General features: G+C 25.1%; 1 protein-coding gene across 1 annotated transcript; it reads left to right on the forward strand.

The window, feature by feature from the left end:
* Window positions 1-4,409: 4,409 nt before the first annotated feature.
* Window positions 4,410-12,264, forward strand: LOC119690169 (serine/threonine-protein kinase meng-po). Its single transcript, XM_038105167.1, has 2 exons — window positions 4,410-4,516; window positions 10,023-12,264. The coding sequence occupies exons 1-2, from the start codon at window positions 4,501-4,503 to the stop codon at window positions 11,369-11,371; spliced, it is 1,365 nt and encodes a 454-aa protein (XP_037961095.1). The 5' UTR covers window positions 4,410-4,500; the 3' UTR covers window positions 11,372-12,264.
* Window positions 12,265-16,386: the final 4,122 nt, after the last annotated feature.

The raw sequence follows: 16,386 nt of genomic DNA on the forward strand, positions 1-16,386 counted from the left end.
TATATATACATTATAATCAAATTTGTGGAGTTAATATTTCAGCACGTACAGTTTACAGATCTGTCGTAATTTCGCTAATTGATTGTTAACCTATTCCATAGTACAATTTAAAGCACCACTTCACTATAGTTCTATCAGAGATGGTTGATTGGTTCGTCAGTTGCAATAATTGATTAGCTAATATCTTCCCGCTTCTTATAATTCTCATAACTGATAAACTAAATCCATCTAACATAAATTGTTGTTTTTTTATGTGTGGATTTTTTTGATAATTCCAGTTAAACGTGTTTTTCATTCTAAAATTTTTAAATAATCCCATAGGAATTTTAAGCATCACTAGGACATAACATGTGTTCCCGAGACATAGATTCCAAAGCTTCTAAACCCTCAAATATACAGTGGTTACATTAAATTTTTACTTCTTTCTATAGGGCCACATTTCGACTAAGTGGTTGCAATTCTCATAAGCCGTAACCATTTTTGTAAAAATTCTAAGACTAATCGATTTAATTATGTGTGTGTCCCCATGTTTATTATTGTTTATTGTTCAGTAGATCAAGTCAACAAGTTCAGATTAAATGAAATCAGTCATATCATTAAGCATTCATATAAAATAATTGCCGGTAAAAAGCTAAACCAATATATACATCCATATTTATAGCAATGTCACATTTCTCGTTAATAATGTGTAATATAACTGTCTACCTATGTATACGGTAATGGATTCGTGAAAGCCAAAACTATTTACGGATTTATATTGTATATGTTTGAGTTTAAAATATCATTGTTTATTATATTAGTTCCTTGCCAATTTATATATAAATTTAGAATAATACAAATACTATTATTAATAATAAAAATATAAGCATTGCTTTCTTAGTATTACTTAATAAACAATAGTACATTAGTGCATCAAAACATTTTTAAGACCCAAAGTTCGATATATTTTAACATATTTTGGCAAACAAAATTTATATTTTTAGAGATAGTATGAAGAGATATATAGAACGCCCTACAATCATCTATCAAATAGTTTTAATTACCTATACAAATTAGCAATTCAATTATAATTTTACGGTAATAATATTAAATATCAACATTAATTTAAAATTCTCATTAAGTTTGATTTCAAGTATAAATGTTGGCATTGACCAACTAGCATATAATTTAATATGTTCGGATTGATTAGAACATTATGGTATTTTATGAGAAGAATGTTTATGTCTTTTATTATGTGAAGAATTTAAAAACTTTAGTAAAATTATAATTATAACTATATATAACTATGTCATTATTCCTATCTTTGTTAGGGATATCAAAGCTTTCGCAAAGCCAAAACATGTTATTTCTGTCATTTATGCTATTTATGTAAAGAATATGGGAACTTCATTAAATATAAACTTTTCTTCTTGTTTCACTCTAACATACACTAATTTCCTTCGAGAATACCAAAACTAGTTTTTTTTTCTGTCATCGCTCTAATCACTGTAGAGTATTAAAACTCCAGCAAAGCTAAAGCTAATATTGTTTTTATCATAAATCCTAACTGTATAAAGGTACTAAGGTTTCGGTAATGTCAAAACTATCGCTTAACTGATTTTTGGTCCATCTATCTATTGTTTTCCTATCTATCAAAACTAGTTTTTTCTTTCTCTATCATCACTCTAATCCGTCTAGAGTAACAAAATTTTAGCAAAGCTAAAGCTAATACTGTTTTTATCAGAAATCCTAACTCAATAAAGGTATTAAAGCTTCGGTAATGTCAAAATCATAGTTTAACTGATTTTTGATCCATCTATCTATTGTTTTCCTATCTATCAAAACTAGTTTTTTCTTTCTCTATCATCACTCTAATCCGTCTAGAGTAACAAAATTTAAGCAAAGCTAAAGCTAATACTGTTTTTATCAGAAATCCTAACTCAATAAAGGTATTAAAGCTTCGGTAATGTCAAAACTATCGCTTAACTGATTTTTTATCCATCTATCTATTGTTTTCCTATCTATCAAAACTAGTTTTTTCTTTCTCTATCATCACTCTAATCCGTCTAGAGTAACAAAATTTTAGCAAAGCTAAAGCTAATACTGTTTTTATCAGAAATATTAACTCAATAAAGGTATTAAAGCTTCGGTAATGTCAAAACTATCGCTTAACTGATTTTTTATCCATCTATCTATTGTTTTCCTATCTATCAAAACTAGTTTTTTTTTTCTCTATCATCACTCTAATCCCTCAAGACTAACAAAACTCTAGCAAAAACTAAAGCTAATACTGTTTTTATCAGAAATCCTAACTAAATAAAGGTATTAAAGCTTCGGTAATGTCAAAATCATCGTTTAACTGATTTTTGATCCATCTATCTATTGTTTTCCTATCTATCAAAACTAATTTTTTCTTTCTCTATCATCACTCTAATCCGTCTAGAGTAACAAAATTTTAGCAAAGCTAAAGCTAATACTGTTTTTATCAGAAATCCTAACTAAATAAAGGTATTAGAGCTTCGGTAATGTCCAAACTATCGCTTAACTGATTTTTTATACATCTATATATTATTATTTTATTTATCAACACTATTTTTTCTTCTTGTTTATTATTTTTATCATTAAATCTCATCATTTTTTCTTATTCTTTATTATTTTAATCATTAAACCTCATTATGTGAAAGATATTGAAAATCGGGCAAAGCTAATGCAAAGTTTTTTATTCGGAAATATGGTAGTGTTTGCTGTGTAAAGAGTGCGAAAGCCACTATGATTCTTGTTCCTTTCTATCACTAAAGCCTACTGTGTGAAGGGTATTAACCTCATTATGTGAAAGATATTGAAAATCGAGCAAAGCTAATGCAAAGTTTTTTATTGGGAAATAGTGTTTGCTGTGTAAAGAGTGCGAAAGCCACTATGATTCTTGTCCCTTTCTATCACTAAAACTATATGTATGAAGGGTATTAAAATTCGGGTAACATTTAAGGTAAAGGTAAACTTTTTTCTATCATTAATTCTGTGTGGAGGGTGTGTAGGGCATGGTTGAAGTGTTTTATATATAATTTTTTTTGTCAAAACAATAATGGATTTATTGAATAAACTGTTGCATGGCACACAGCAACTTTAACCAATTCTAATTAAAATTATAAAATAAATAAATTGCAATACCTCAAGCCTTCTTCACTCTCTTATCAAAAGTTCTTACGACTCTTATTCAATATTTGCTGGCAACAAAAATTCAAAAAATAAATAAAAAAGTTTGCGTGAAATGAAAAATGCTTAAAACGAGTAGTTTATTCGTAACGTAAAAGAGACATGGCACAATTTATTTATTGGCACTGTAGGTTATGGAAAATCACTTGACATCTTCAGAAACGCGTAATACTCGTAAAAGAAAATATTGTATTTATAATATGAATATTAATTTGAATCAACAAAGCGTGAGTATATATACAACATATTGTATTGAGACTGAATTCGAATTCTATAAAGGGAACGATTCTATATAAATGAACCAGTTCAAAGCATTGCGTTCGTTACACGTAAACGGGTTACATCGACCTTATTGTAGTAAAAAAGTAAAAGTGTTTATATGAGAGATTGTGTAGAAGAAGCAAATCCTAGGACAATGTCTTTTGTATAACCTTTACACTCGTATGACTGATGTCTTTAACCTATTTCAGGCTGAAATGTTTATGGCGTTTACTATGTTTCTTTTCGATTTCAGAACTCATAAAACGTAATCGCTGAAAGCATTTGCAGTCAGTCACATTCTCTATTCTCACGGCGCATGCGGTAGGTTAAACCGTAGAGTACGCAGCTCTTCCAGATACAAAATCATTTTTAAAAATAGCAATATTTCCTCAAAATGTTGTTAATCAGCGCATATTTTTGTTTTTTGCCGCAGGAGAAATCAACACACACTTTTCACGGACAACAATTGGAACAGACAATATTTCTCCGAAATATGAAATCAGTTCATATCAGTCTTTTATAACGCCAAGGCATTCAGTTGTAATTTCTGAAGATAACAATAAGAGTCGTTTTTTTATTTCCAATTTATTTTTGATTGAACATCGCAAATTTATTATTTTCGTCCTATACCTGCAATAGATTGATTTGTCGGTCTTTTCTCGATGCTGATTTAAATTAATTATGCGCTCTATATAATTTTTAATATTATTATTATTATTATTTCTTAATTCAAACAACTATAATAAAACACCAAGAAATATTTAATAATCTTATACAAATCATTAAAACAATAAAGGAACCTAATGTTAATAGAAACCACCATGGAGTTTAATTGATAATGTTTAATTTTGTCTATAAATCATTTAATATCTATTTAAAAAAATGCATAAACGAATTCAGATGTTAAAAATATTAATGCTGTGAATTAAACTCGAAAGAAAATAATTAAAATTAATTTAAAATTAAATCTTCAAGCGCTAATTTGTTAAAGTAACAATAAAAAAAATTAGTAACACTTTACATGCACAATTTGGATCAAATCATCTTATGATGGGAACCATAGGTAAGTTGCGAAATCAATTAAGTGTAAATACTAAACTGAGCAAGAATCAATCTGAACTAATTCTAGACTAATCCACATATAATTCTTAGAACCTCTTAACTATATGACAGCTCTATTACATCTCTATGACATAAATAATACAATGATGGATTTTATAATAGAGAACTGTACCTAATAAATATTTTAAACCTACCTACATATTTAACAACATATATTTTAAATAATAATATTATTATTTTATATCAGAATAAAGTCGCTAATGAAATCTGCTATAAACATTAAAATATTTTCCAAAAACATAGCCAGTACAGTCTTATGTAGGGATGTTGAACATATATGCTTAGTAGTAGAGAACTTAACTGATAAAAAATTAAATAATAATTAAATAAAAATTAAATAAAAATAAATAAAAAATAAATAAAATACAAAATTAAGTAATATAAAGTAATAATATAAAATAAATAAATATGTTATATTTTTTTACAAAATAATAACACGAATATATACATATATACGTATATATACATGACGTAGTGTTGAAGAATGGGTTTATAAACAGTTGTATATGTATCATATTATACTGAAAAAAAAAAATATATAAAATAAGTTATAAATTAATATACAAAATAATTAAAATCTAAACTAATATATAAAATAAAATATAAAATAAAATATAAAATAATATATAAAATAACCTTTTCTGTTACAAAATATAAACATTAAGTGTAATGAGGTATTGTGGAATAGATTAATATGTACACTTTCTGTATATATAGTATAGTTATATACTTAACTGTAAAAAAAAATAAATAAATAAAACTTACATACATACAAAAAAGTTTAAAAAAAGTTAAATGATTGTTTTACAGAATAATACAATAATTCATATTTATAATAATAAATATGATAAAGTTTTGTAGAATAGTTTTATAAATATGAAATAATTTATTTTTTTTAACAAAATAAAAATATATCCTCTTATAAAATAAATTTGAATATATATACTGCAAGTATTATATATATGAATTTAGTTGACAAACAAAATAAAATCAAATAAAATATGAAATAAAATACAAAGAAAAAAACACAATACAAATACAAAACAATAACAATAAATTAAAAAAAAATAATTAATTTTTTTTTTTTAATATGATAATTAATACAATGAGATATTATACATACATGTATTTAAAATTAAATATAATATAGAATAAAACACAAAAGAAAAAATAAATAATATACAAAAATATAAATAAGATATTAAAAAAAATTATATACAATAAATTATTATTTTTTAATATATAAAATATTTTAAGAGTAAAATCGTAAAATCTACAATAAACATTACACGTTTTTTCATGCTTACAACTTGATTTTATTTTGAGGCTTTTCGGAATGCATCACTCTATATATATAAATATACAATAAAAACCTTCATAAGGGTATCCTCATGATCAGTTTTACTCCTGCTCGTTCAAATAGGGTATCCAGTTAAAAAGACCTCAATTGTTCTAAAGAATCAAAAATCAAATCTTGATAAAAATATATTACTTAAGTAATAAATTGAAAATATTGCACCACATATGAATCGACTATGTATGTAATATATCACTTATAATTTTTGATATCATAATAACAATGAAGAAAATTTCTTTTAGTCCATCCTAATGAATATTTTAAACTCAAGTTAGCTCATATAATACCGTAAAAAGATTAAGACTCAAGAAACCGAATAAAAAAGGAAAAATTTACAAAAACAGTCAAAAGTGCTAGCTTACAGCATTAAAATGTGACAGAGTAGAGTAAACAAATGATTAAATATATATATTTTTACCTATAACAATAATTTTTTTTAAGAAAAACGTTCAGTAAGGGTTTCAGTAAGAAAGTTTTCCCTGTAATATACGTATACCTAATACTCCAATAAACTTTTTTTTTTACTAAATAAAAGCACAAATTATTGAAATGTTGTAAAATTAGTCCCTATATTTATATTTATATATATATATATATAATTTGTAACTATTTATTTTTATTATTTACATAAATTATGCCTAACTTTAAAGTTCATTTTCTTTTAATATATATGTAAATGTTTATATATATATATATTATTTAATGTACTTCTTCAACTTTTTTTAGAGTACTTTTACAACTCATTTATACTTATATTTAATATACTTATATATCTATGTTGTAGACTTGATTTATATATATATATATATATTTAGTGTTTGTATACCAAAAAGAACAATAAAATATATTATTTCTTTACAAACAAATCAGAATAAACATATATAAGTAATGAATATGTAAATGTTTATATATATATATATATAGTATTTAATGTACTTAAATAAATATTACTACTTAAATAACAGTAGTAAAAATATATTTAGTATTATTTTATAATAAAAAAAAGTATTTATTTGTAAAACTCGCAAGTCTATTGTTTTATATAAGCCCTTTATATGAAGCCCTTTATAACAGCTGAATAATCTTCTAACATATAATTTTTTTAATACTATATCTATTATTTTTTTCATCTTATTATTTTATAGTATTCATTATTTTAATTTATACATATTATTTTATATTTTTATTATATTATGCAGACAGACTATATTGACGTATTTAAGAATACGTTTTTTTACTCTTCAGCCATACGTAAAACATTTACATACAGATTAAAAGAAAATGAACTTTTTAGTTAGACATAATTTATATAAATAATAGAAATAAATAGTAACAAATTATATATATTTAGCTTATTTATATATTAAATTTTGTCTGTCATTGAAACATTTATATATTTGAAATGCAATTAAATTGTTAAAGAGCGAAAATGCGTGGGGTCGACGGTTTTCTCTATTTTGAAACGATAAATTAAAAAACATACATATGTGCATATATCTAGATCGTAGTTGTACAGTATTTATTTTGCAAAAAAAAAATTGTTATTATTTAAATGAATATATTGTAGGGTCGAAGATGCTTCTTTAAGACGAGCTCATCTTAAAGTTCCCTTCTGTTTATTTATTTTATGATTGACAGCAAAGTGACCATATTTATATATGTTAATATTTATATATAATATATATATTATTTATAGTAATTATTAGTGATAAGTATATATTTATGTATTTCATTGAACTTATCAACTTCGCTCCGATTACAATAAAACAAAATGATTGCCTTTAACTTAGGAACGTGTTCTCAAGAAGTCTGTTTGCTACACGAATAGCACATTGTTTACATATTATATATTATTCTACACATATTGAATTATATATATATATATGTTGTGCGCTTAAAAATATATAATACATACATGCATAGCAATTTTTTTGAACATATAAGTAATATTGTAAACATTTTCGAATTTTTGTTAAAAGTAACAGTCCAACAATAAATAATAATCTCTTTAGTTAGACCGAATGGCCCATTTTTAATATATATTTTCTATATAAATATATATTATATTATGTAGATTTTGTAGAATTTATGACTTTTTTCACCAGATTAATACTACTGTACGTATAAATATATACTCAAAGTAGTTAAAATTTTCGCTAATATTAGAAAAGGTAATAATTCAAAAATTATAAATCTGCTTTAATCTAGAATATAATAAAAAATCCGCAATAAAAATTTTAATAAGTTGTTAATTTAAAATTTAATGAAATCAAGAAACAAAAACAGTTGTAATAAAATCTCCAGATTAAAAACAAATTTAAAAATAAATTACATAAAATGTTACAAATATACAAAAAAAAACAAAAAAAAAAAATTTACAAAATTTATTTATCATTAAATAAATTGTTTACTTGATTGAAATTGTATATTATTTGTCGATGAATTCAATCAGATTTGTATAATGGACAGCCACCTCGATTTTCTCTAAAGCACCTGCAGCATTAGTCGTTGATTACTTATACAACCAGACAGCACGACTGTGTGAGGGCAATTTTGGGTGGGAACATGGACGCCCGCGCGGCTAGTGAGCCTCTAATTGACGTCAGCAATGCCCCCAAAGTGCAAACGACTAAAACATGAAAACGATGTATGGATATATGGATATATGGATATATGGATGTATGGATGTTTGTGGATTGGTGCCCGTTGTCGCAAAGCATTGCTGCCACATCAAATAAAAAACCACAAAGTAAAGTGAAATAAAAAATAATAAAAAAATATTAAATAAAAAATATAAGCAGAAAAAAACAAATAAATAATAAACAAAAAAAGAATGGAATATTAAAATAAAGCTGTTCTATTTTTGGAGAGACTGATGCGCATTTAATGTGTAATATAAAAATATATTACACACATGTATATGTAGAATACGTATTCTTTTAATAGCTGGGTTTGTTCTGAAGAACGAAATAATTAAAAATAAGCAAGCCAATATTTTTAGTCGGTAAGGAATTATCTTATTATGCGCTATGCACTCTATTGTATTTTCCATAATAGATTAAGTGTTGATTAAGAGATAATTAACAAACAAACACAATCGACAAACATTTTAATATAATATTTTTTTAAACAATTTTAATAATAATATAATACAATCTCAAGAATACAAAATACTATACTGAAAAAAGAAAATAAGAAAATTAACCATGAAAATCTTTAGAACTTCCTTTAAAGAAAGTATAAATCCTTTTCTAAAAAACGTTTTTGAATAACCTTTTAGCTGACCGCTGCCGGTCTGTGACATTAGCCCTACTTAGCACTATCTAATCTTAGAGTAATCACTAACCACACGGGGAGGTACGCAGATCTTAGATCAGTCATTGAATAATCACGAAGTTTATGAGGAATACATAACTTAGTCAGTCAGATGGGTGAGACTCTGCAGAAATGCCCAAGCTATCAAAGAGTAAAAGTGCCCATATGCACTAACTCGGAAAAGGCTCAACATAAGACATTAGCACCAACGTTCTCTAATACAATCAAACTTCCATAACTCGATAGAGTAACTAAATAGAGTGCAAGAGGGTTTAGAGAGTAAATTACGTACAATTACAAAAAATAATCTTTAACTCGAAGTCGAACATTTTCTTTGTAAAATGGTACTTTGAAGTTTGACTGTATGCATTATTTTCATCTTATACGAAATATTAATATTTATTCTTACAAAACCGAATTAAAATTTTTCCGGTTGAGAAGGCACTGTTTAATGCAAACTTAGGTTTACTTAGATTTTAATAGCAAACCTTGAGATTCGGACCTTCAATAACATACCTAGTACCTATATACCTATAACATGAGTTTGTATAAGGCAAACTTAGGTTTGATAAAGTTTTAATAGCAAGCCTAAGATTCAGACCTATAATAACATAGGAAGATCTATATGTCTAGTCCATTATTGTGTTAAATACAAAAGTCTTCTGCAGAAGTAATTGAAATTGAAATTTAATTTTGTGACAAGTCATTATTGTTTCGTTGTATATTATACTAAGAATTACAATCTCATAATTTATTTTATTAATTTTATTTTTAGAGAAACGTTCTTTTTCTTTTCGCCTGCGACGCACTACAGGAGATGGTGGAAGTACGCACAGCCGAAATAGTAACAACAATAGCAGTACTTGTACCAATATTAACAATAATAGATGTAATTCCCCATTAACACCAACGAACACCAGTATGAAATTGGAAGTGCCAAATACCGCATCAGTTAGTCGCCGAAGTAGCATTTACAAGAAACCTGATAAAGATGACAGTGGAATGATACATATTATACCGGATATAGACCTTCCATTAATGACATTTACTGATCAGTATAATATTGAAAAAACTCTTGCGGAGGGTTGTTTTGCTAAAATCCTATTAGCATTACATAGACCCACAAATACGACTGTAGCTCTTAAAGCTGTACATGCAGAGTTGACAACACTTAAAGAATTTCAAAAAGAATTTCATTACAACTATGAATTATCTCATCATCGAAATATACTTAGTGCCTACAATGTAGCATTTCAAACTAAAGATTATTATGTTTTTGCCATGGAACACGCGCCATATGGTGATATGGCTGCAAATCTTGGACCGAATGGTCTACACGAAAGTGTATGTAAATTGATATCTGAACAATTAAGTTCAGCACTTGGATTTATGCATTCGAAAAACTTAGTTCATCGAGATTTAAAACTAGAAAATATACTTGTATTTACACCAGATTTTTCACGTGTTAAACTGTGTGACTTCGGTGCAACTACCAAAAGAAGCCTTTTAGTGCATAAGGTAAAACATACATGGACCAGTTTTGTGCCTCCAGAGGTTTTGGAAATTGTAAAAAATGAAAGATTCTTATGTCTTCCCAGTAGTGACTCATGGCAGTTTGGCATACTTTTATATAATATTTTAACTGGAAGTCCACCATGGAATTCAGCGGATTGGGTTAAGGATGCTCAATATGCTAATTTTATGAAATATGAACAGCGTAAAACCACAAAAATTCCGGACAACTTTCGTCGGTTTTCACCACGGTTGATGCGTTGCTTTAGAAAATACTTAAGTCATGATCCAGAGGACCGCTGCAAAATAACTGAGGTCACAAAATATATGAAAGACAGATGGGTCGAATGTCGCATATCAGCTTCAAAATCCGCAACACTAATTTCACCTAATCCAGATCAAGACTCATGCATATATTTAAATCAAAGAGAAGGTAGAATGTCCGCTGACGAAAATAGATCGCGAATGAAACGCATGATGTCCAGTTATGGACTTGATAACGCCATCGATCAAACAGCGGTTCGACGGCGTGTTCTCGATTGGCTTTCAACTTGTGACAATAACTTTGACCCTGAAATCGAGAGTTTAACTTTAGTAAATGTTAAGGATTAGAATTAAAATAAATTTTTAAAGATTCATTTGAAGAATATTCATTTTTATTGTACAAACATAATTATTAAGTGTATGCCTAGTCAGCCATGATATTACACATGTTCTAAAATGCAATTTGAAGCATATTGACATGTACATCATTTTCTATAATAATTTATGCAATAAGTAGATAGATGATAGACTCGTATAATATACCAAACGTATTTTTAGAAATAATATATTGTGATGGCGTAATATTAAATACCCTTGTATATACATATAGTAGGATATATTTCAATTTTATAAATTTATATTTAAGATACTATAACGATTTTGTGTAAATAATTAAAAATTAAAAATTAAAAATAACGTATGAATGAGGGAGGATGCAAGAATTGTCATTGGGTGTACATATGTATAATAGCACGTTTAGTTATAACAATATTACTCGAATCAATATGAATTCATGTATAAATATATAGACTTAGTAATATAAACATTTTTCTTTTATAAATACCAACAACGTGATTTAGTGAAACGGCGATAATTTCGCACATCAGTTCAGGTGAAAATAAGTAAAGAATAAACATAGATTGTATAATAAATAGCAGTGTGAAAAACTGATTTTTCAAATATTTTATCGAAAATGTAATTTAAATATATCCTCGTACAATAAAATAAATAAAATAATAGTGTTTAGCTTTTTCACCAAATGTTTGCTTATTGAATAATTGAATAAACAAATATATGAATCAGAGCATTAGAAAATCACACATAAATGTTTACCTAAATGATTGTTTAAACAAATGCCATTGTAAAAAAAAAGAAATAAAAAAAAACAATGAAATAAAACTCAGATGGATACTGATATAGACACCTTAATCTATATAATAGATAATAAAAATAATAATAATAATAATTATCAGTAATTTATTTAAAGCTATTATCAATAATACATCAAAGTGTATAGTATAATAAAGTATACATGTATTAAACATTCATTATCACAATAAAAAAAACTATATAATTTTTTAATAATAGAATAAAAAAATACATTAACTATAATCCAAAGAATTATATACTATAATTTGTTTTTTTTTTTTCAGTCATATTAAAGTATACATTTACTATTTTTATATTTTTGGACTATCTCGAGAGATATTGTATGGGTTATAATAATTTTTCCACTGCAATCATGTGTTAATGTTTATAGCTCAATAAATTATAAAATTTTATATGTGTATGCTCAATTAGAAAAAATATTACAAATTAAAATTTAATAAAATATTCAAATTTTGGAACCAAGTGTTTTTATAATACAAAAATCTAAATGAAATTAGTATTTATTAAATTAAATATAAAAAAGAAACAACAACAACAATAGTAGTTTGTTCATATTTGTTATTTACTATTCGAATAGGTACAATTCCCTCTTCCGATACATTTTTTATAAATATACATATAAACATTATTATCATTATAAGTAGGTAATCAAAACTATTACCTATATACAATGCTCTGAGAAATCACACAAACAAATTTTGTTCTAACTTGGATCCAAAATTGGAAATGATAATGATCTGGATAAATATGAATTACAACAACAATATTTTATTTTTAATTAATTGATTTTTTACTTGTTCCTCACATAACTGTTTCGTGTATCACCAAATATCCATCATCGGTCATCTTTAAAAATATTTGTTGGTTTTATTATTTTTATTAGAAAATAAAAATATTTCCAAAGACCACTGATAATCATTTTTTTGCAATACTCGAAACAGCTGTTTTTTCGGTTTTTTTTTCTAAATTAATTATATGCAGACCTAATAGGTCTGTTCCACGAGCTACTCATAGTAACTTTGAGTAAACACTGTGTATACACAACCGCGTTCCACCAGCAAATTTTCAAGTATTTTTGTGTAAATTTTACTTCTGTTTTACTCATGTTTTACTATGAGTAGCTCGTGGAACAGACCTATTATTCGCGCTGTTCGAAATTTCGAGCATTGTAAACATTTGAAGTTTTTGATCCAAATGTTCGAATTCGAATTGCTGCTCGACAACGTCATGCGCGAATACTTTAAAACACTCATTCATACTGAAGTGTGTTCAAAAGAAAAAAAGCATTTAACTCACCTTTTTTTACAAAAATAAATCTCATTTGCTATTAATATTTATATTTCTGATTTCCGTATCTATTTTTGTTTATTTCTGTAAGAACGAAACACGTCATTATTCATATTAATCAATATAAATAAATATTTTGAACTTACCTTTCAATTGATGCACTCCATTATCTACATTTTGTTATGTTGTTTTTATTGTTGTAACCCGCAGGGATCTAACGCAGATAGTATGGTATGAAAGGAGTACAAGACGAATACATGCGTTAGGATGTGGTTGAGTATTTGATTTGATTATTTGAGTGTGTGAATGAATTGAGGAATGGTTGAGACGTAGATTAAAGTCAAAAAGAACAAGATATAGAGAAAAATCACTTTTATAAGACTAGTCGATTGGACTCAGCTTTGTGTATGCTTCCTGATGTTGTAGTAGTTGTTGTTGCCATTACTGTTGTGGTAGCTGAAACTTAAATTGATTGTTCTGGAAAATAATTATATATTTAAAATGATAAAACTTGCACTATAAAATATGTTGGAGAAAGTAGAGAGGTTCAAGAGAAGAATGAGTAAAGGGTGAGTAAAAGAAGGTTAAGCCTGGTCTGGGACCAGATGAGAAACTCCCCATGTGTTTAAATTGATTTATTGTTATTTAAAGGCCTTTTGTGAAGTTCTAAGCGTTTTTTTAAGTTTTTAATGTTTAATTAATTGTGCATGTAATAAAATTCAGTACTGAGACCTCAATTATTAATATAAGTATTTATAATAATTTATTGTTTTAATGACCAAATATTATAAAAATTTATTTTTGAATTTATTTACCGACCTGTTTTTTTATATTGGTTGTCATATATTTTTTAGTCTATAGAATATAATAAAAAATATTAAACCTTGAATTATTTAACAAAAAAGGGACCCAACCCATAGTCAGATATTTAATAATAATTTTCTTTTGATCAATAGTTAAATAATAAAGTTTTTAAAAAAATTTTATTTTTTATATTTGATTTTAATGACCAAATATTATAAAATTTTTTTTTGAATTTATTTACCGACCTGTTTTTTTATATTGGTTGTCATATATTTTTTAGTCTATAGAATATAATAAAAAATATTAAACCTTGAATTATTTAACAAAAAAGGGACCCAACCCATAGTCAGATATTTAATAATAATTTTCTTTTGATCAATAGTTAAATAATAAAGTTTTTAAAAAATTTTTATTTTTTATATTTGATTTTAATGACCAAATATTATAAAATTTTTTTTTGAATTTATTTACCGACCTGTTTTTTTATATTGGTTGTCAAGTATTTTTTAGTCTATAGAATATAATAAAAAATATTAAACCTTGAATTATTTAACAATTCAAGGTCCCTTACCGATAGTCGGATTAAAAAATATATAAAAACCATTATGACCAAATATTTTTAATAATAATATAGTTTTGATCAATAGTTAAATAATAAAGTTTTTAAAAAACTTTTTGTTTTTAAAAGATTTTATTCTAACCAATATTTCAACTATAATCTATAGAGTACTATATATGGTACTATATTATAATATTAATACAATGTAACAATACTTTAGTATATATTACAAAGAAATATATATAGAATACATTAACATTAATTTGGTACTTTGATGTATTCTTACATTAACATTAAATGTTAATGTATTCTATAAATGTTTCTTTATAATATATAGCAACATTTTGTTATATTGTATTAATATATTATAGTACCCTGATGATGACATATCGGTTAGAATAAAATCTTTTAAAAACAAAAAAATTTTTTTGAAAAGTTTATTATTTAACTATTGACCATTAGTTCGTTAAAAAAAATTATAAATATTTATTTTATTGAGGTACAGATCTTTCCCACTTCTTTCCTACTAAATAAATAAAACATGCCAAAAAAGTTTTTTTTTACATTTGTTTGTATTGAAATTTCCTGTCTTTAGGCGGAAATAAAATACAAATGAAATTAAATTTGGTACTTTGATTTTTTTTTTGCTTTTTTGATTTATAAAAGAGCATTAAAAAAACTTTATAACGATTTTTTTAAATAAAAAAAAAATTGAAATTATTTAGTAGTAGATTTGGTATAAAATAGAAATTATTTTTTCTTAATTTTCTTAATTAAATTATTATAAAAATAATTATTTATTTAGAAGCCTTTAAAGAGCAAACAAATTAATTTAAGTATTTTACATTTTAAAATAGTTTAACAATCATTATAGCAATATATATAATTACATATAAATTTTAATTAATTGTTAAACATATTTTTAATTCGTAAATTACTTCCCACCATAAGTAGACATAATTAATGAAATAAAGTACACAATAAAAACGTTTTTATTTCAAATAAAAAATATTATTATTTTTATAAAATAGTAGATTCTCTTAATTATAATCTCTCTTACAATTTTGTTTCTATATACGTTTTTTATTTAATTTCCTAAGATCGATTTTATAATATAATAGTTTTTGGGAGAAAATGTTATCGTAAAGCATTAATTTAAAATTAATTATATTAATCTTATTTTGTAGGTTCTTTTTATATTAGAATATATAATGTACAGTATGCATTTCTTACATCAAAAAGAAAAAATCATACACAAATAAGTGTAAATATAAAAAAAATGTACATTAGAATAACTTCAGAATTTATATATTTATGTTTAAACAGACCAAGTTTTTTCTTATATTTGAGCATTGGAATTGTTAATAATTATTTTATTTAACTGAATTTTTTAAACTTAATAGTCTAAAATTTGTCTTTACAATTTTTTATATATATACATATATGTATATATATATATTTTTTTTTTCTTTGAAGAGACAAATAATAATTGCAATATTTGGTCCTTACTTTAGCAGATTGAAGTAGGTACTCATGCAATATA

This window comes from Teleopsis dalmanni, chromosome X (genome assembly GCF_002237135.1).
Source record: "Teleopsis dalmanni isolate 2A chromosome X, ASM223713v2, whole genome shotgun sequence".
Classification (NCBI taxonomy): Eukaryota; Metazoa; Arthropoda; class Insecta; order Diptera; family Diopsidae; genus Teleopsis; species Teleopsis dalmanni.